Source organism: Ceratotherium simum, chromosome 20, assembly GCF_057802395.1.
Source record: "Ceratotherium simum simum isolate JZ-2026a chromosome 20, ASM5780239v1, whole genome shotgun sequence".
NCBI lineage: Eukaryota > Metazoa > Chordata > Mammalia > Perissodactyla > Rhinocerotidae > Ceratotherium > Ceratotherium simum.
Window position 1 is genome coordinate 40,690,523 of NC_141919.1, and position 21,800 is coordinate 40,712,322.

A 21,800-nucleotide genomic window follows, 5' to 3' on the forward strand; every position below is an offset into this window, starting at 1 on the left:
ACAGAGTCCATCTAGGCCATGAGAAAATCTTCTGTCACCAGCATGAGTGTATTCAAGACCTCCAAGGAGTCTTCCCTCATTCCCAGTTTTATTGAGATATAATTGACATATAACATTGTGTTAAATTGTACAACATAATGATTTGATACATGTATATATCGTGAAATGATTACCACAATAAGTTTAGTTAACATCCATCACCTCACATAGTTACAATTATCTTTCTTCTGATGAAAACTTTTAAGATCTACTCTCTAAGCAACTTTCAAATACACAATACAGTATTGTGAACTATAGTCACCATGCTGTGCATTACATCTCCAGGACTTATTTATCTCATAACCGGAAGTTTGTACCTTTTGACGACCTTCACCCATTTGACCCAACCCCCGTCCCCCACCTCTGGCAACCACCAAGCTCTTGCACACTTTATGCCTTGCATGTGGATTTACTCACTTAATATAATAATTCTATGAAAAAGTACCATTATTGCTCTCCATATTAAAGATGAGGAAAGCAGGAAGCATGGTGTATGTGTTATATTAAATTGTTCCTTTACTAGTAAATAGCAGAGCTGGGATCCAACCCTCAAACTCTGGCTCCAGAGATGTCTTCCTTAACCACTAAACTATATTGTATAAACTATCATGGCAAGCTGGATCAACAGTCCAAAACAACACAACTAGGTGTGTTGAAGGATAACCTCTGACCTCCACACAGCACTTTGCACGTCGTTTCACACATACTCTTTCGATTTACCTTCCCTCATATGCAGCTCAGAACACTGTACAGAGATGTGAGGTTCTCAGACAGGAAGGTTCCTGCCCAAGAGCCACAGCTAATGAGGAGCAGAGTCGGATTTGATCTCAGGACGGATTAGGGCCTATTATTTTCTTATCCATTCCTAGAAGACAGTAGAAAATAAAGGCTAGGAAGGGTTAAATGAATAACAGTCCCCTAACCCCAGTGATCCCAGCTAAGTACATTGTGTATGCTTGGTGCTAAAGTTTAAGAAGTTCTCGAGTATCCTGTTTCTGGCCTGAATGCAACATGCCCCTTAGAATCCTTGGGGTCTTAAAGACAAATACAGTATGATCTTACTTGTATGTGGAATATAAAAAAAACTGAACACTGTTGAAAGTAACTCTGCACAGCAGAGTGTTGGATCTCACTTCCAGAAACTTCTCTTCTAAATACGTTTTAACCCAAATACACCTCTAGCTGTTGACGTCCATCTCCTTACTGATGATGTCCAATGTGGAATTTCTGCAGAGAGTCTCATCCCACACATCCTGGACCCTTTGTGCTGAAGATGCTGCAGAGACATCTCAGGGAAGACGGTGTGGTGCGGGCTCCCTGGAGCTGGCCAGCATCCCCCAGCATCTCAGGGACCATCTGATCTGTCCTCTAGAAATAACAGAAGGGAAACACTCAGCTTTAGGTGGAGAGACACGAAGACGTCGCCCTTATCCAGACTATGGCCTGAGTACGATCACAACCCAGAAAAAAAAATGGGGCTGGAAAATGGATATACTTTCAATTCTTTAAAATTTCTTCTGTCAAATATTTTAGGACAGAGTAGTATAAACGTTTTACCAAGGAAGATATGTAGGTGAAAAAGAAGAATATGAACAGATGCTCAACATCATTAGTGCTTTTGAAAATTCCACTTAATACCATAATCAAACACCACTACACACCAATGAGAATAGTTAAAATTAAAAGACTGAGCATACTGAGTGTTGGAGAGGATGTGGAGCAAATGGAACTCTCCTTAATTGCTCGTGGGAAAGTAAAATGGTATAAGCATTTTGGAAAACAGGTTGACAGTTCCTTGAAAAGGTAAACATACACTTCCATGTGATTCAGCCATTCCATTCCTAGCAATTTACCTAAGAAAAATGAAAACAGTACTAAAATTCACTCAGTATGTTTCAGATTTCAGATAGGCAAAAATATTTCTTTCTTTTCTATAACTTCTCTCATGTCCCCTATTCACTATCTGATAGGAAAAACAAACAAGCAAGTAAACATACAAAAAACAAAATAACAAAAATAGTTTTTGAAATAAAAAATGTATTTATTAAAATTAAAAAATGCAATAGCATAGTGCCTGGTGTAAAGCAAGTGCTCACAGATTGGCATACAAAGGTCCAGTCTACTGTACAGTATAATTTCTCCTTTCTTTGCCAACACATGCCATTCACTCTGGCTGTGCTCGACGACGACTGCCTCTTACACACTTTGTGATGTCTGCACTACTTGAGGTTTTTTGAGAATTAACATCTGCCTCTCCCTTCTCTTAGTGCCAGGAAGACTATTTTGAATTTACAGATTCGACCTCTAAATGGATACACTGGGAGACAGGAGAATAGAGCTGGGGGTTTCAGGTAGTTCTTTACAAAGTCTAATTAATTGTTGGTCAGATATTTACTGCAGGGGAAGAAAGAAAAAATTTACTTAGGGAAAAGAAAATTTGCATCTGGGGTAATATAAAGAAAATTGCCCTGGTGGACCTGGGTTATCAGATTTCTTAGATAAACCTCTAACTTCTGTGGGTCTCAGGTGATTTCTCTATGTGAGGTTGGCCAGTTATGAGAAGATAGGAGGCTTGGTCCAGTTGCTCTTTGATGTCATTCTCCTACCTGGGACCCTATGGGAAAGGTCTAGAAGTAATATGTCTTAGGGTGGACAGTGGGTACCCCTCTGTTATTATTTGCCCTCAGCTCCTCTGACAAGGAAAATCCAACTATGGTAATATCAACCAAGAAATAGTAAAGGATCCCAGCAAGGTGGTCCCTTAAAAAGCCCAGGTCCTTCCATAGCTTCCTCCCCTCACCTGGGGTGGCTGGAGCTCTAACGGATTGACCTGGAATCTCAGTCCCATCTTCTCATGCCCTATGTCTATCCCCTGCCTTGAGTTGTTTCCACATTCATCTGATGTCTGTCCCACTGCCTCCTACCTGACTGCTTTCTTTCCACCTTCCCCCTGAGCCTGATGGGTAGCTGGCAGGTCACTTCTCGGTAATTCCGGGTATCCCAGCTCCTGGTCAACCTCCTTCAGCACTTCACGGTGAGACCCAGGGATTTATCATCATCAGCCGTCTTGGTCATGGACCAGAATCCCAGATCCAAACTACTTGAAAGGGGTATCAGAAACTGAGCTCCTAAAGATAGAGATGAAATTTGGCTTTCTATAGTCCAGATACTTAGAATGATCCTCTGATTATTTCAGGAAACTTATTGACCCTGGCTGGAAAAAATTACATTTCTAGCCTCATCATGAGCTACTCACCTCACTGAATCTTCCTTCTCAGTATATTTTCTTCTGGCTCTAAAACCTTTGGTGCTTGGTCCGTTGCTATCTACCCTAACTGTTACCACTCTGGCTGCCACTCCCAGCCATGCCAGTGCGTCCTTATCACTTCAGCCCACACAGGCAGTGCTCATTGTCATGTGATCATGACATAGCTTGTGTGATTTTTACTTGGAGAAATTTTCCAGTGAGCGTATGCTTTCAAAGACTGCTTTCTGGGGCGGGCCCCGTGGCTTAGTGGTTAAGTGCACGTGCTCCGCTACTGGCGGCCCGGGTTCGGATCCCAGGTGCGCACCAACCCACCGCTTCTCCGGCCATGCTGAGGCCACGTCCCACATACAGCAACTAGAAGGATGTGCAACTATGACATACAACTATCTGCTGGGGCTTTGGGGAAAAAATGGAGGAGGATTGGCAATAGATGTGAGCTCAGAGCAGGTCTTAGCAAAAAGAGGAGGATTAGCATGGATGTTAGCTCAGGGCTGATCTTCCTCACAAAAAAAAAAAAAAAGAAGACTGCTTTCTATGAAAGAAATTATTGATGTGTAGAACTTGAAGGTTATTGATGGGGGAGGTAGGTGAGCAAATTTGCATAGCAAAACTGAAGGATCTTTTGAGAAAACGGGAACCAAAAGCTCAACCCCTTCATCCCAAGATTCAGTTATTAAAACTTGATTAATTGTCTTAGTGTGGTGCTTGATACAAAGTAAGTTGCAAGGAGGAGTCTAAAACTAAAACAATGAACTTTTAAAATTCTGTTACATAAAAACTTATTAATCTGACTTACTGTTTGAATAGGTCTCTTTTACCTATGTATGATTTTGTAATATATGCATTGGTCATTTGGAAAATATTGGTTCACTGAGATATTCATATCTTACAAATCTATATAAACTTCAATTTATATAATCAAGTAATTCGTTTGTTAATATCACCACTGTTGTCATCACAAACATCTTTAAATATTGGGAAGCTGTCAAGTTCACAGTGGTAGATTTTCCGAAATTCTGATTTTCGATTAAAAGCTCAACTGTTATCATTGGCTACAAATATTTTCATTGAAGCGACAGGTTCACTTTATAAATATCTTGAGAAAATGTCTTTCAGATGCCCAAGTCTGAATAACCATAGTTTGTCTGTCTATCATTCTTTCAAGTGAAAATGGATTCTGTGAAAGAGTGGCTAGTTTAGCTCACAACTCAACAGATCATATAAGTGCTTTTCCTCAAAACAATCACCATGCATGCAGCAGAAGTGCTTGTCACACAGAATTTTAAAAAGACTAGCACAGAGGAAATTATAAAGGTGTGTGCTCAAAAGTCAAGGTTAAATAAAACTAATAAACTTACTATTTCATCAAGGGCATTCTTAAGTGAAATTGGCATTTTTTTTTACTTTAAGTATATTACTGTGAAAAATATGATAATTATTAGTCCATTTGGGTGCCACTGCCTTGACCGATATGTAGCCCCCAGCAGTTTCGCCCACCACTGTTTTTGCACCATCAGTGCAAGTTGTTAATGTGGTGAAAAAGGCAAATAATGTCCTAATATTATTATAAAAATAATTTTGACCTCGTGCATCCCCTTAAAGTGTCTTGGGGACCCATAGGACCCAGAAACCACACTTTGAGAACTGCTGCTCTAATGAATTTCCCTGCACCTGCCCTGATCAAACCACTCTCTAGTTTTCAATCCTAAAGTAATTTTCCTCAGCTTTCAAGATAAAGTCTAACATTGCTAACATAGTCAGTCATCCGGCCTCTTTCCATTTCTCCAGCCTCGTTACACGCCATGCTCCCATCCAGCAGTAGAGTCCACCCACTCTGGTATTTTTCACTTCTTTAAATCTACCTTTCCTGCTACAGGGCCACGCTCTGCAGTTTTTTTTTACTCCAGGAAATTTTGCCCTCCACATGATACTTAACAAACTCCTACTCAGCCTTCAATTCCCGTACATCATATGACTTCCCTGGGGAAAACTGAAGGGTAGTCTAAATGATACTCACTGCCATGCATCTTTTCCTTCTCCTGCGTTGCCCAGATCTCAAATGTAAATACGTAATTACATCATAACTACTTCTTTAATGGCTTTGTTGTTTGCTCCAATGTGAGCTCCATAAGGGCAGGAACACATCTCATACTCAAGACTCTACCCCCAAGGCCAATGAATGAACGGATGAACTGCACCACATAATTTTATATTTAGTCTACAGAATTAGGACTTTGGGGAAGGTTTTTTTTTTAACAAAAGGAGAGAAATGCCACAAAATAAATTTAATAAGTAAAAACATAACATCTTTATTAAAGAGGAGAATGTGAACATATTATTATATAAAAATAGAACATATAAATGCAAATACTAAAAAAATGAAGAGATAAATTAATATAAATAAATAAATAAATAAATATTTTATAACATAAGCTTCAGCCACAGGGCACCAGGTACATTTCCTCTAATTCTGAAAATAGTTGAACATAGATATGCTTAATATTACTGATAAAAATATGCCAAATATGATTCTAATTATTTTATAGCTGAGGCAAAAAATAACACTTTTGGAAATGACTGAACAATTAAGAGTCTGAGCGAGGACATTTGTCAGTGAGAATCAGGTTCCTTCTCACTTCCTGAGTTTTCTTATGAGCTCGTTGATGAAGAGAAAGTGCCTCCTGATTTCCACTCTGACAATCTCCCAGGCACAGTCACTGTATTTCTTCTCTTTCAGGTACAGATGGAGTCCCCGGAAGTACCTCTTCACGGCCAGTGTAGGGCCCACAGTTCCCAGGGCAGATTCTTCCTCTCCCGTCTCCTGCTCCAAACAGGTGTCCAGGTCTTCCAGCTGCTGATGGAGTCCAGTGCAGAGGTTGTCCAGGAGGGTCGTGTTCCAGGCAGCAGAGGAGCGCTCTGTGTGGAAGAGGTCGAAGATCTGCTGGAGCATCTCGTGGAGGACAGAGATGGCCTGGGCCTTCTGGAACTGGCTGCCATCCAGCTTCTCCTGGGGGAATTTGAAGTCTGTCCTGTACTTCAGACAGGAAAGAAGAGAGATTGTCTTCATTTGGTCCAGAGCTGTGAAGGTCTCCTGCTTTCTCAAGTCAAGGCTCTGAGGCAGGTAACAGCTAGTGGAGGAGATGGGGCTGGAGAAGATCATCACCAATGCCATCAGTGAAGAGACTGAAAAAGCCATTGGTAAGATCCAAGAAGACGCTCTTCTGGTTGAGATGGGAGATTGTGAGCTTTGGTCTAGCTTCTCTGAGTATCTTCTGTCTGTGTGCCTCTTAAATGTGGAGCACAAGAGTTTTCATTTTCTGAATTTTCCCCAGATCTTTGTACTTCCCCATTTTGGACTTTCCTTTCTATTCAAGTGCCTGGAACATTGTCATTACTTTCAACTCTTTCTCTATTCTTACAATTGAAGTGAAATTTATTCATTAAAAAAATAGAAGTCCTAATTCAAGGGAATGCTTATCCTCTTAGCAAAAACCAACTTTGAACTAATGAAAGAGCTATCTGGATCTTTCTTCCTGATGTTAAGAATAACTTTTAAGGAGGCTTTGCTAGGCATTTTTTTAAAATCTTCTTTCTGCTGCTATCTAGATATCCTTCTTGGAAGTGTTGATCAGGTGTGAAAGATATCTGACCTTTATATGCGTAGATCTCACTTCATTCTCTGCTGCAAAACATTCAGTTTGTCAAATTTAGCTTTATTTACTCTATTTAATTGAGAAAATTACTGAATATTTACTGTGTGCCAATCATTACACTGAGCTTGGGCTGTACCAAGATCATTAAACCTCCAATCCTGTCCACAAGGAGAGTAAAGTGCAACCACTACGACCGTCCAGCTGTTCGAGCAGTTAGAATGTGTCTTTGCTGCTCTGTGGCAGCCTCTTTGTCCTAGCCCAGGCCATTGTCCTAGCTCTGCCTAAGTAATGGTTGAGCAATCCATTTTTTTCTTTGCTATTTTTACATAATTTTAACATTATTACCTCTTCTTTTGTATTTGTCTTTTCACATTACAAAAGTTGTCTTAATGCCTGCAAACTTTTCTATTTCCACTTTGAGGTTTATTGCAAAAAAAAAGGAAGAGAAAATGTAAGGGAAAAGAAGAGAGAACATATTTCCTGTATGATTTTCAAGACTCAGAACTTTCCTCTCTCTTCTAACATTCCTAGAAAGTAAAAGTAAGCAGTTAAGAAAAAGGAATACACAAGGGTAATTGGAAAGTAAAGGTGGAAAATGAAAAAAAAAGAAGTGACATCTTCTCTATCTAAACCACAAAATATCACTTAACTACGCAAGTCATTGATTCAGAGCTCTACAGAGTAACAGGTTTCAAACCAGCCCATGTGAGACAGCTGCAGCTGCAGACAGGTCCAGAGGAGGGCAGCTGGCTCTTCAAGGCAGGCTGTTACCTAAAGGGCTACTTTTCAGCTTTGCTAAATCAGAGAATCTAGTCATTTATTTATGTGTCTGTTTACTTTTTACACTATCCACAGAGATGATCAGATTCCAAGGATTTAATCATACCAACTCACACTCAAAAGAGACTGGCTTACAGACTGGATGGCCATAATTAACATGTGGGAGGTCAGCTGTTACCTGAAGGCAAATAGACTTTAGTCATGTGGACAGGGCACTCCCTATCATGTGAACACAGGCTCCTGTTCACATAAGAGATAAGATTAGAAATAAAAATCTTTATTAGTGAGCTGAGAATTCAAGGAGGGCAAGCAGATTGTTTCAGGGAAACTTCCATCCAGTTCCCATAGTTGGACGGTTAGTTTTCTCCATTGTGGGAACAGCTAACAGATGTTGAGTGCTTGTTTTGTCCAGGCATCATTGTAGGTACGTTATGTCATCCATCTTCACAACAACCCAATGAAATAGATATGATTGTCTTTTCCATGTAACAGAGGAGAAAACTGAGGTGCCCACAGTCACATAGCCAGTGCTGGCTACAGCTGTGACATGGCCCAGGCCTTGTTCCAGAGTCCACGTCCTAGCCACTAGATTGCACTGTCTCCTCCAACAACGTTCTTCTTGACTTAGATAAACACTTAGCAAGTTCTCACTCTCCAATTTCCATTTGTCCTCACCACCCAAAAGCACCATTTGCTGATTCCAGACACATTACAGTACACTTGAAGGGGCTATAGCCCCTTTTCACTTGCTAAGTTCCCAGTCCTGCCTTTCACATGACTTGTTTTGTTGAGCTCTACTGTTTCTTTGAAACTTCCTATTCTCGTCTGAGATATTTTCAGAAATTATCCAGGAGGTTAAAGAATCCACTTAAAATTTATTCTTACTGTCTTTGTTTGTAGAAGACTATCATTTTCTGACACAGTCCCCCCAAATTTTAGGTCTACTCCCTCATTGGAACATGTAGTCATTTTTGTACTTGCTATGGGACAGAGAGCCCTCTGTGTGCCTCCTCTGTGACAGACACCTTGCTGGCCACTTGGGATATGGCATTACTGTCCTCAGGGAGCTGTTAGGGTAGCCAAATGTTAAACAAATAATTAGATGGATTACGTAATTATAGGCATACAGAGTGTAGCTAAAGGAGAGTGCTTCAGGTTAATGAGGAGTAACGTGGAGGCAGAACAGTATAGCGCTAAATACTACTTATGGAATAAATAAAGGCTTTCAGCAAGTTAAGTAACCTCTCTGAGTTTTCGGTTTCCTCATTTGCAAAATGTAAATAATTATAGTAATTATCTCATAGGGAAGCTGTGAAGATTAAGTGAAATAATGTTTGTAAAACATTTTGCTGAGAGCCTGTATAATTAAAGATTGCTGCCATTAATATTATTAAAAATAATCTGTATATTACAGATTCAATGAATACATGTGATCATAAGCTTTGAATACCATTGTAGCTCAATTATCCCTTAGCAAGTGGTAGGATAGCACTTGTCAATGGAATATCTAAAGAGATGAGATTATCTGCATTACTGCACAATGACCGAAGCAGAGTTTTTATTGGGGACAGTTGTACTTGGTAGAGATCCGAGTGATTCACACACACGCAAACCAGCACCTAGCAAAATGCCTGGCAGACCATAAGTGCACCATAATTTATTTTTAACAAATCTTATCTGCGAAACAATGTCTTCGGTGAGTTTAAGACCAACTCAGGGGATACCTTTATGATACATATACAGTTGAAATTTTTTAAAGAAGGAGGAAAAGTGTAAATAAGGAAAAAATCAGAAAAATCAAAAAATACGAAAAATCTTCTAAGTGTTTTTATATTTCCTGCTGACCTGGAAAAGCCACCATTTAAGGTATGAATGTTTCTTCCTTCTCTGACTTAATCTAGGCTTTTCTCCCCAAGAACAATCTAGGAGGTGTGGAAACTATGTTATAATAGTGTGTAGATATTGCCTTGGCCCGGGTAGCTTGGATTCCCCCGTCTAGGCACTCGTGTCAATATGTGCATATTTTTAATTGACTTGGTAAAAAAAAAAAGTAGAAAGGGAAAGGAAAGGACAAAAAATGGAAAAACCCAGAAAATGAAAGTTTCTATACTCACTATTTAAAAGGTACTCGTTGCCCAAAGTCCTCAGAACTTGCTGCGACTTCCTCTTCAGGTGTTCTTGCAAAATCCTCCGGCTTCCCAATGGCCCTCCCAGTCTCTGTGCTGCTGGCCCTGGTGATGCTGTGCTCCAGCCCTGCCTGCCCTCTGGGCTGTGACCTGCCTCTGAGCCATGGCAATCAGGAAGCCTTCACACTTTTGAGTCAAATGGAGAGAATCTCCATTCGGTCGTGTCTGAAGGACAGGGCTGACTTCAGATTTCCGCAGATGCTTGTGGACGGGCACCAGCTTGAAAAGACGCAAGCCGCAGCTGTCGTGCACGAGACGCTCCAGCAGATCTTCCGCCTCTTCAGCACCAGCGGCTCTGCTGTGGCTTGGGATGACACCCTCCTGGACCAATTCCTCGTTGGACTTTATCAGCAGCTGGATGACCTGGAGACATGTTTGGGGAAGGAGACGAAGGTGCAACAGTCACCCCTGGGAAGTGAGAACTCCAGGCTGGCTGTGAAGAGGTACTTCCACAGAATCAGTCTGTATCTGAAAGAGAAAGAGTACAGCGCCTGCGCCTGGGAGGTGGTCAGGGTGGAAATCAGAAGGTGCTTCCTCTTCATGAACAAGCTCACAGGGAAACTCGGGAAATAAAGAAGACATTGAATCGGAAAACACTTCATCTGATCAACTAAATGGCTATTTTCTAAGACTCAAAGTGCAATCTTCATCCCTATTTTTATGCCAGATGAAAAATAAGTAACAGCAAATGTATGGGATTATTATAAAATTATATTAAGTGTTGTAAGTTACAAGAAGTTATTTAGAACAGAGAAATGCACAATCCATTTGCTTTAGCTGAAAAAATTTTTGTAATTTTTATTTATTTAAATTATTTGAACTATTTATGCTATTCATTGTATTTAAATATTCATTGTTCATAGAACACTTGTTTAGTATTATACTTTGTCCACAACTGCTGTTCATTTTTAAGTTATGGGAAATAAAAGCTATTTTTAAAAACCAATTTTGGTTGCACACACTTTTTGAATAGAAACTTCGCCCTAAGCCTGATCCCACTAAGTAACCTAAGCAAGGTTCCTGAGTGAAGAGGGAATAGGTGGAGCCCAGCAACGGTCATAGCACAGTGGACATCTTTGAGGAGGGATTGAATATGATTCCCTAAGACATAGCTGAGAGGTGGAAGGGAGATCTGAGGACAAAAGCCCAGGGCATGGACACCATTACCCGCTCGGGGCCTCCAACAACTGGAGATGCTTCAGGGTGAGGGAACCACCTAAACCAAGAGAAGTCAATCTAGATATGTGGACACTGGAGAGTCTTGGAGAAGGCTGAGGAAGGGAGTGTGAGTAAGTTTTCGACACTTGACTAGTCCTGATTTCTCATTTCTTATTCTTGTATTCTAAATATTTCAACCAAGAATTGAAGAAAGTATCCCTATAGTCAAAATTATTTTAATCATAATTCACATTGAAATGCCCTTTTATTTTCCAAGATAGTTCCATGTACATTATTTTATTTGACTGTCAAATATCCCCTATGCCAATTAGTTGTAATATTTTTTTATCATCACTATTCTTATTCACTTAACAAATATTGTTTGAACTCCTACATTGTACTATACGTTAGGTGGGACACTAGGTGCTAGAGTACAAAGTTGAATAAGATTTTACCCTGTACTCAAGTTGTTTATAGTCTTCTAGACAGCTTGCCTAAGGAGAAGAAAAGTGAGGTTAGCAAGTGGTATATCTCTGAAAAATAAAGAGAATGGACACACTAGCACCTCTCAGACTCAGAATCATTAATATTCAATCTGAAAATGAATTCTGATTAGTGTATGGCAGAATTTTTCGTCAAATCCTGATTAGATGGGAGAAGATACCAGGAAGCAAACGACCAATCACCAGACTGCAAGGAAATATCAAAGAATCCAAGGACAGGGGTCAGTAACTGCTAACACAGGTGACTGATGGTGACCACCCTATAAAAGTGAAGGACACGTGACATCCAAATTGGCAAGGAAGAAATAAAACTCTCTATTCACAGATGACATGATCTTATTTTAGAAAATTCTAAAGAATCCACACACAAAAAACTATTAGAGCTAATAAACGAATTCAGCAAAGTTGCAAGATACAAGATCAACATGCAAAAACTAGTTTGTATTTCTATAAACTAGCAATGAACAATCCAAAAAGGAAATTAAGAAAAAATATTCCTTTTACAGTAACATCAAAAAGAATCAAATTCTTAGGAATAAGTTCAACTAAGGAGGTACAAGATTATAACTGAAAACTAGAAAACATTGCTAAAATAAATTAAAGAATACTGTATTAGCCAGCTCAAGCAGCCATAACGAGATATCAAAGACTGGGAGGTTTAAACAACAGACATTATTTTCTCACAGTTCTGTGAGCTAGAACTTCAAGGGCAAGGTGGGATTAAGGTTGGTTTCTGGTGAGGCTTTTCTTCCTGGCAGGTAGAGAGCCACCTTCTTGCTGTGTCTTCACATAGGTTCCCCGCTGTGAACACAGAGAGAGAGAGACCTCTGATGTCTCTCCTCTTCTTCTAAGGACACCAGATCTATCAGATTCAGGCCCCATCCTATTTAACCTTAATTACTTCCTCAAAGGCCCTATCTCCAAGTACAGTCACTTTAGGGATTAGAACCTCAACATATAAATTTTGGGGTGACACAATTCAGTCTATAACAAAGACCTAAATAAATGAAAGCACATCCTATATTTATGAATTTGAAGATTTAAGATTGTTTAGATGGCAGCACTGCCCAAAGTAATCTATAGATTCAGTGCAATCCCTAACTAAATCCCTACGGCCTGTTTTACAGAAATGGAAAAGCAAATCCTAAAATTCATATGGAATTGCAAGGTACTCCAATATCCAAAACAATCTTAAAAAATAAGAGCAAAGTTGGAAGGTTCACATTCCTAATTTCAAAACATACTACAAACTACAGTTATCCAAACAGTGTGATACTGGCATAAAGGTAGACAAATAGACCAATGGAATAGAATTGAGAATCCTAAAATAAACCGATACATCTATGGTCAATTGATTTTTGACAAGGGTACCAAGACCGTTCAATGGGGAAAGAATGGTCTCTCCAACAAATGGTGCTGGAACAATTGGATATTCACATTGCAAAAGAATGAAGCTGGATCCCAACCTCACACCATATAGAAAAAAATCCAAAATGGAGCAAAGGTGGAAATGTAAAAGCTAAGTCTACAAAACTCTTAGAAGAAAACATAGGGATAAATCTCCATGTCCTTGGTTTTGCCAATGGATTCTTAGATAATACACTATAAGCATAAGCAACAAAAGAAAAAAAAGTAGATAAATTGGACTTCAACAAACTTAAAAGATTTTGTGCATCAAAGGACACTATCAAGAAAGAGAATAGGCAATCTACAAAATGGGAGAAAATACTTGCAAATCATATATCTAATAAAGTTCTAGTATGCAGATATATAAAGAACTCTTATAACTCAACAATAAAAAGGCAAACAAGTTACTTAAAAAATGCACAAAAGACTTGAATAGACATTCAAGATGGGCCCCTGAAGATCAGGAAATGAGCCCCTGAAGATACAGAAATGACCAACAAAGCCATGAAAAGATGCTCAACATCATTAATCATTAGGGAAATGCAAATCAAAACTACAAGGAGATACAACTTCACACACACTAAGATGGTTGTAACCAAATAAATGGAAAATAACTCCAAGTGCTGGTGAGGATGTAGAGAAATTGGAACCCTCCTACATTGTTGGTGAGAATGTAAATGTTTCAGCTTCTGTGGAAAACAGTCTGGTGGTTCTTTAGAAAGTTAAGCATAAAATTACCATATGATCCAGAATGGTATGGATCATATGGTAATTTTTTGTGGTATATAAATTTTTGTGGTATGAAAATGTTCACTTCTAGGTTATATACCACAAAAAAATTGAAAACAAATATTCAAACAAATACTTGTATTTAAATGTTCTCAGCAGCACTATCACAATAGCCTAAAAGTGGAAACAATCCATTCGTCCCATTAATGGACGAATGGATAAAAAAATGGTGGTATATCCATATAATGGAATATTATTCAGCCATAAAAAGGAATGAAGTACTGGGGCACACTGCAATGGGAATGGACCTTGAAAACAATATGCAAAGTGATAGAAGCCAGACACAAAAGGTCACTAATTGTATGATTCCATTTACATGAAACATCCAAAATAGGCAAATTCATAGAGCCAGGAGGCAGACTGTGGTTGCCAGGGGCTGAGGGCGATGAGGGAATGCAGAGTGATAACTGCTTAATGTGTATGAAGTTTCCATTTGGGGTAATAGAAAAGTTCTGGAACTAGATAGTGGTGATGGTTGCACAACTCTGTGCAAGTACTAAATACCACAGAACTGTACACCTTAAAATGGTTATTTGATCTACATGAACTTTTATTACTCTAATGATTTCCCATGTTCATGTCTTCCCAAAAGATTTTAAGTTCCTTAAGGGCAAGCAAATACCAGATCCTTTTAACCCAAGTCACCTAGTCCAGACCCTTAAGCAGAGGAACATTTAAATGATTACTAAGTAATTGGTCCTTTTGATTAATTATCATGACTTCCCCTTTCATAATGTCTCATCCTGTTTGTAGGGCAGTGCACGGAGGTCTTGAAGATTGTTAATAGAAGTGAAAAATTAAATCTATATATATAGTAGTTGTGTTCACATAGTAATTAGTGTTTTTATGAATACCCCATTATTTCTAATTTTCTGCAGCATGCTAGTCTTGTCTTCTCCTTTGGACATAGGTTTCTTGCAAACAGAAACCCTTCTCAGCCTCTTCCATGATCTTCTGCAGGTCCTTGGGCAAGTTGCCTGAACTTTCTGTGGCTCAATTTTCACAGCTGTATTATGGGGTTAATAATAATACTTAACCTCACAGCCTTATGAGGTAATGAGTAATGGATACAAAATGCCTGGCACAAAGGAATCAATCAGATGTGAGATATTTGTTACTGCTGTTGTTGTTATTAACTGTGCACATAGTAGTTACTCAATAAATTATTATTCACTTCTGAGTTTGTTGTAGTAATTATACAAAGAAATTCAGATGCCTCTCGATCTTTGGTTAATGCCTCTACATTTCAGGAGCTGGGGAGAAAGAAGTGGTCAAAAACACAGAGAAACCAGGGGCCTGCCCGTGTTGTACTGGTTAAGTTCACGTGCTCCGCTTCGGCAGCCCGGGGTTCGCAGGTTTGGATCCTGGGCATGGACCTAGGCACCACTCATCAAGCCATGCTGTGGAGGTATCCTGTATACAAAATAGAGGAAGATGGGCACAGATGTCAGCTCAGGGCCAATCTTCCTCAGCTAAAAGAGGAAGATTGACAACAGATGTTAGCTCATGGCCAAGCTTCCTCACGGAAAAAAAAAAAAATACAGAGAAGCTGACTGGGAACCTACAATGTCTCAAAAGCCAAAGGACAAGATTTTGGGGTCACAAAAGGGGGTTAAAAGTCTTTCATAGATAAGAAGAAGAAGAACAAAAAAACACAAACTAATTAAAAAATCGGCAGAGGACTTGAACAGACATTTCTCCAATGAAGGTATACAAATGGCTAATAAGGACATGAAAAGATACTCAACATCACTCATCATTAGGGAAATGCAAATCAAAACCACAGTGAGATATCACCTCACATTCCTTACAGTGGCTGCTATTAAAAAAAAAGAAAGGTTTGGAAAGGACGTGGAGAAATTGGAACACTTGTGCTCTGGTGGTGAAAATGTAAAATGCTGCAGCCACAATGGAAAAAAGTATGCAGGTTCCTCAAAAAATTAAAAACAGAATTACCAGATGATCCAGTAATTCCACTTCTGGGTTACAGCCAAAAAAGTGAACTCAGGGTCAAGCGTCCATTGACTGATGAATGGCTAAATAAAATGAGGTATATCCATACAATGGAATATCATTTAGCTTTAAAAAGGAAGGAAATCTGACACATGCTACAGCATGGAAAACCTTGAGGACATTATGCTAAATGAAATAAGCCAGTTACAAAAAGACAAATACTGTTTGATTTCACTTATATGAGGTACCTAGAGTAGTCAAATTCACAGATACAGAAAGTGGAATGGTGGTTGCGATGGGCTTGGGGAGAGGAGAATGAGGAGTTGTTGTTTAATGGGTATAGAGTTTCAGTTTTGCAAGACTAAAACAGTTTTGGAGATTGGTTGTACAACAATGTGAATATACTAAACACTATTGAATTATATACCTAAAAATGGCTAAGATGGGAAATTTTATGCATGTACATTTTGTCACAATTAAAATTAAAAAAAAACTTTTTTCAAGTCTTGCATAGAACCCAAGAGTCACATCATTGTGGGTCAGGGCATGAAATTTGTTCAGAGTCTGAACCAATGTTTAAATTCTGGCTTCCCGCTGATCAACTGTATGACCTTGGGAAATATACTTAACCTCTTTGAGCAGCCTGTTTCCTTCTCTATAAAATGGGAATAATAATACCCTCCTTGCAGGAGCATTGATTTGATTAAATCAGATAAGGTATGCAATACAGAACAATACTTGGCCCCTAAAATTGATTATAATTATTCTTATTAAAACTGAGAGAAGTCTATTAAATTCGTCAATCGGTCCTTGGTGATGATGAAGAGGGTAATGTCAGTAATGAGTTAGTGGTAGACTGAGTCATCTTCAGTAGTGGGAAAAATGAAGACAGGTACTAAGGAAGTTGTTCCATCTCAGATAAATACAAGAACAATATCTGACCAAGGGCCTCGTGAAAACTTCTCAGATTGGTAGCTCTCATCACTTTCTCCTTGCTTTACCTTATTGTAGCTTCTTTTATATAGAACTCATTGCGCATTGTCTTATACTGTTAAATATTTCATTTTTAAGATCTACATAACAGGGTGCAAATCATTCAACTATAAATATTCTCTGCCCCTCCCTTACCCCCATAATGGGGATGACCTGCCTGTGTCACTTGGCCATCAGTGTTGGGTTCATCGGGGTTAAGGATGAAGATGTACAACTGAAGCTACTCATAGAAGAAAAATGTCTCCATCAACTGTCCAGAGGGAGGCAAGAAAAGCAAGGCAGGCCGGCATTTGCAGAGACAGATAAGTGCGATGTGGGGACACGCAGCTGCCATGATAAGTGTGACTTTAAAGAACTAAAGAGAATTTCTTAAGTTTATTTATATTTACAAAGTACACATGAATATATTATCACTGTCAAATTTTCAAACAATTCATTCAAGTAAAAAGCCCACCCTTGACCTCTTGGAGGATCCACCTCAATCCCACATTGCTGATAATCTAATGTATATCCTTCTAGACATCTTCCCATGTATTTAGCAAATCTATCCATACAGAAATATTGAGTGTATGTTACGTGAATATTATTACTCCATATATATCAGTCTGTAATTTGATTTTTTTATCTAGTAACAGATCTTAGAGACTTTTCTCTATTAGTACGTAAAAATCTACTGCATTCGTTTTAATTGCTGCATTGTGTGTCACTGTGGAAATTCAATGCATTCTTAATCCATACTCAACAAGATTTTTAGATGACACCTACAAGCTGACTGTAAAATGTGTCAAGATGAAATAATTTACAAGAAAATCTGAGAAAGGAAGAGAAAACCAGATGAACTTGACTTGTGAAATGTCAAATGATCCTCTAAGGTTATAGAAATTGAAACCAAGTGGTATTATGATAAGAATAGACAAATCAATCAAAAAAGCAGAACAGAGGTCAAGGGTAACACAGGGTAAAACAATTTAATTCAGTGGACCTTTGCATAGAATAAAAGTGGCGTTTCAAACCAGTGGGAAAAGTGGATGTTGGGGCAATTATCTAGCCATTTGAAAAACAGCATAATCCCTGTGTCGTATTCTTACAGGTTCTCCTTGCTGCTTTAGGTCTAAGTCTATAATCAAAAGTAGAGAGGGAGAGACAAATGCGAGCTAGATATGGTCACGTGACACAATTCTAGACAATGAGATTTGGGGGAAGTCTGCAGGGAACTTCTAGGAAGAATGTCAGCTCTTATACCTCTCTTCCTGCTGGGGATGCCCTTGTAGGGATGTCATGCTTGGGGCTGGTGGAGCTGTCCTGTGCCCGTCAGTAAGACACCAAGAGAGTCACAGAGATGCAAGTCCAGCACACTCGCAGTTTTGACCAGCTGATCTAACCCTGCAACCATCACCCTACAGACTTCCAAACTGGGATACGCACCTGCCTTCATTCTTTTAGCCTCCATTAACTGAGTTGTCTGTTAGAACACACTCCTAATAGCTATAATGACATTGATCAGATTTAAGCTCTTTCTTCAAGCCTCAGTAGGCTAAGACATGGCTTTTTAATTAAGCCAGAGTTTTGGGGAACATATAGAGATTAGTTTTTGTTTTTTCTCCTTATTACGTAGTAAATTACATGAACAGATTTTCTCATCTTGAATTATCATTAATATCCTGGATAAATTCCAGTCATTTATTTTTATTTTTGTTTTTGTGAGGAAGATTAGCCTTGAGGGAACATCCATTGCCAATTCTCCTCTTTTTGCAGAGGAAGATGGGCCCTAGGCTAACATCTGTGCCCATCTTCCTCTATTTTATATGGAACTCTGCCACAGCATAGCTTGACAAGCGATGTGTCAGTCCACACCCGGGTTCTGAACCTGTGAACCCCGGGCCACCAAAGCAGAGCACGTGAACTTAACTGCTACGCCACCAGGCTGGCCCCTAGTTATTTATTTTTTGTTTTGGTGAGGAAGATTAACCCTGAGCTAATTGGCAACCCTGTTGCCAATCCTCCTCTTTTTGCTGAGGAAGATTGGCCCTGGGCTAACATCTGTGCCCATCTTCCTCTACTTTATATGTGGGACATCTGACACAGCATGGCTTGATAAGCCAAGCGTAGGTCTAGCTCAGGATCCGAAACTGCGAACCCCAGGCCGTGGAGGCGGAGTGTGTGAACTTAACCACTACGCCACCAGTCCAGCCCTTAGTTGTCTATTTTTAATTCACTTTTGGGTTGGAGTTAACGTGGTATTTTTATCTTCATGTTTATAAATAAAAACGTCCCACGGTTTTCTCTTCTGATTTTGTTATCCAGGTTTATAACAGCCTTGTAAAATGAGTTGAATAGCTTTCCATCTCTTTCCATGCCCTGTTAAAATAGGAGCTAAATATGTTTTACTGAATAGTTCTATGATATAATTTCCCACTTTGCTGTCTCTTCAAGACATGTCAGTGAAGAACTATACTGCTCTTTAAAGACTTTTGATGATGGATTGCTATTTCTTTTGGATGCAACACTATGCAGAAAAGAGACTCAGAAGGAGCAAGCAGACTGTCGTGCATCAGGGCTAAACTTGTCTAAAACAATATTTAAGTCTTATCAAAACTTGTATTATAAAACTTATCAAAATTGTATTCGATTTTGAATTTTTTTTTCTTCCTTTGTTCACATTGCTAGCAATGTGCTCATGGATGTGGCAGATGCTTGAATTCTTGTCAAGAGAATTTATGAAACGAACTCTCAGCAAATAGTGCTGAGACAACCCCTTGCAATTTGACAGTCAGAAGCTCATCCAAGCACATATTCCTAGCATAGTATTTATTCAATAAACAATACTTAAGTTCTGACCATGGGCTAGACACTGTGATAATGACTGAGGATACAAAGTTCAGACTCAAAAAGTCTAATCTTCTGGAAGAGACAGAAAAAATTAACCATCAATTACAGAACAGAATGGAAAATGTTCTAATGAAAGTGCTGTATGTGCAAAGAGCCATAGGCATGGGGGTGGGGGGTGGATGGTAAAATGGAGAGACATCATCAATCATTGGTACTTTAGGACTGATAGAGGGATATGGAAAGACATTAAAGAATTGGACAATGGGAGCAGGTGCAGAGATGTGCAGGCCATTTGGAAGTAAGAGCTAAATCAAAAAGTTAGCAAAATTGGACATTTTCTAAAAATAAGAAATGAATAAGAAATAAGAGCTAGGAACAAGAGCCAGTTTCCCTCCTTACAGCAGGTCTAGCAATGAGAGATGGGAAAGTTACACCAGGCCTTGAATGTTCCTGCTAAAACTTGGAGCCCAGAATACAGTTGTTAAATTTCTTAACACGGGAAAGGGAAAGAGACCTCACCGTTTCCAGTTTCCTTATCTGTAAAATTAAGATAATCTTAGTATCACTGCATAAAACTGTGGCAAGGATTAATTGCTTCAATTTATATAATATGCTGAGAATGGTACCTGGCTCTGAGTAAGTGCTCCTTCCATGTCAGCTCTTCTATTTGAATCTGGTTAGAAGACTATTCCCTGATGTTCTAGGTCTGTGGGCAGGAAGATGAGGGGCTTCCAAGAGAGCTGTCCAGGAGTCTCTTCTGTGCCAGCTCAACCACAGCACAAGGGAGAGGAGAAATAGCCATTCCCTGGGGTGACGGGGCCAAGTGAGTCACAGCAAGTATCCTGGAGTTCTAGACAGAGCCATTTCTACTCGGCACACACCCCAGCTGTCTACGAGGACACACCTTCCCACACCGGTTTCCTGTTTCCGCCTCACGTTCAGGAGATAAAAGTTTCCACCAGAGTAACACAGGCATCTTGGCAGCCAGCCAGAGGAATCCTCTGCTGTGTGAAGACTCGAAGATTCGATGTAGTTGCCTCAGCCAAGCCACCAGGCCAGAGGGGAATCCCAGCCTTCAGATCCAATCTGACAACTCGCATTTAGTTTCCTTTTCACTTGCTGCCTCAAGCTCACTGTTATTTCCGCATCCCCCGGCTCATTACACAATCCCTGATGATGCAGTAAAACAAAATGTAGTTGTACGTTTTAACTATGTAGGAAGTTTTGCTTTTGGTTGTTTCACTTTGGAGATGATCCAGAAACTGCTTCAGAGGAAGGAAACTCACAGGGAACTCAGACTATAAGACACGCCCACGTGTTAGCAGAGGGGCGGGAGCTGATACTTATTCAGCAGCTGCTGTACACGTGTTGCCGGTTTAATTCTCTTCTCAACCCTTGGCCTGGCTCAATCCACCCTGAGAGTGGTTGTGAGAATTAAATAAGTGCAGCTCAGAGAACAGCCTGGGATCTGAAGGGAAAGTAAATCCAGGCTTGGTGGGGCCTGGCATCTGTGTCTGAGACGGCCTATCTGGAGTCTCCAGCAGCAGGGGGAGGCCTGGCAGCAAATGGGGGGAGACATTGGGTGGGCAGACCCTGTGTGTCCCTGAGCCACCAACATGTTGATGGGAACATTCCAAGTGTGGCAGGGGGCGCAGAGTGTACGACCCTCTGGTTGTGTGTCCATACGGGAGGAGGGGTGCAGTTAGCAAGAGTGAGGCAGGACGCTCAGCACAATGGCCTCCTCCCAGCTGGATCCTGAGGTGACCAGGAGGAAACTGAGGAATGAGTCTCGTCAAAGGCCTGTGACAAGACATCCAGGATGTGGGAAGGGGAAAAAGAAGAGAGAAGAGTCTGAAACCAGGGCACATAGGCCTCAGCCGCATATTCCGCCTCTTCACACCAGGTGGGAGGCCTGAAGGTAGATTCGCTGCATCACCAGCTGCTGGCCTGTGGTTATGGGAAAACCCCAGCCTGGGCAGAATCAGCCTCGGGCACTGAGTGAGGATGAGGGTGAGACAGCAGGTGGGAGACTGGGGAAGACAAACTGTTCCCTCCCACTGAATATAGGCTTTTCCATTGGGTTCCAAAGTTTCATAGGAATTCTCTAAGTTGCCGAGCAAAACTTCTCCAGTGAAATTGGGATTTTGGTGAGATTACCACTCATTTTATTATTGTGGAGAGTATTGTTTTTGAACCAAGTTCCTTCTCCTTTCCTGTGTCTTCATTACCTCCCATCCTCATC

The 21,800-nt window shown here is 40.0% G+C and overlaps 2 protein-coding genes across 2 annotated transcripts; one reads left to right on the forward strand and one right to left on the reverse strand.

The window, feature by feature from the left end:
- Window positions 1-5,837: 5,837 nt before the first annotated feature.
- On the reverse strand, window positions 5,838-6,751 carry LOC147914423 (interferon omega-1-like). Its single transcript, XM_087444219.1, has one exon. It carries the CDS (start codon window positions 6,501-6,503, stop codon window positions 5,940-5,942), a length of 564 nt encoding a protein of 187 aa, XP_087300345.1. The 5' UTR covers window positions 6,504-6,751; the 3' UTR covers window positions 5,838-5,939.
- A 3,077-nt stretch (window positions 6,752-9,828) lies between these two features.
- On the forward strand, window positions 9,829-10,541 carry LOC147914424 (interferon alpha-2-like). Its single transcript, XM_087444220.1, has one exon. The coding sequence runs from the start codon at window positions 9,942-9,944 to the stop codon at window positions 10,497-10,499; it is 558 nt and encodes a 185-aa protein (XP_087300346.1). The 5' UTR covers window positions 9,829-9,941; the 3' UTR covers window positions 10,500-10,541.
- The last annotated feature ends 11,259 nt before the right edge of the window (window positions 10,542-21,800 follow it).

Excerpts from the sequence above, each read along its gene's own strand:
- LOC147914423 (XM_087444219.1), bottom strand. The coding sequence starts at position 6,503 with ATGGCTTTTTCAGTCTCTTCACTGATGGCATTGGTGATGATCTTCTCC.
- LOC147914424 (XM_087444220.1), top strand. The coding sequence starts at position 9,942 with ATGGCCCTCCCAGTCTCTGTGCTGCTGGCCCTGGTGATGCTGTGCTCC.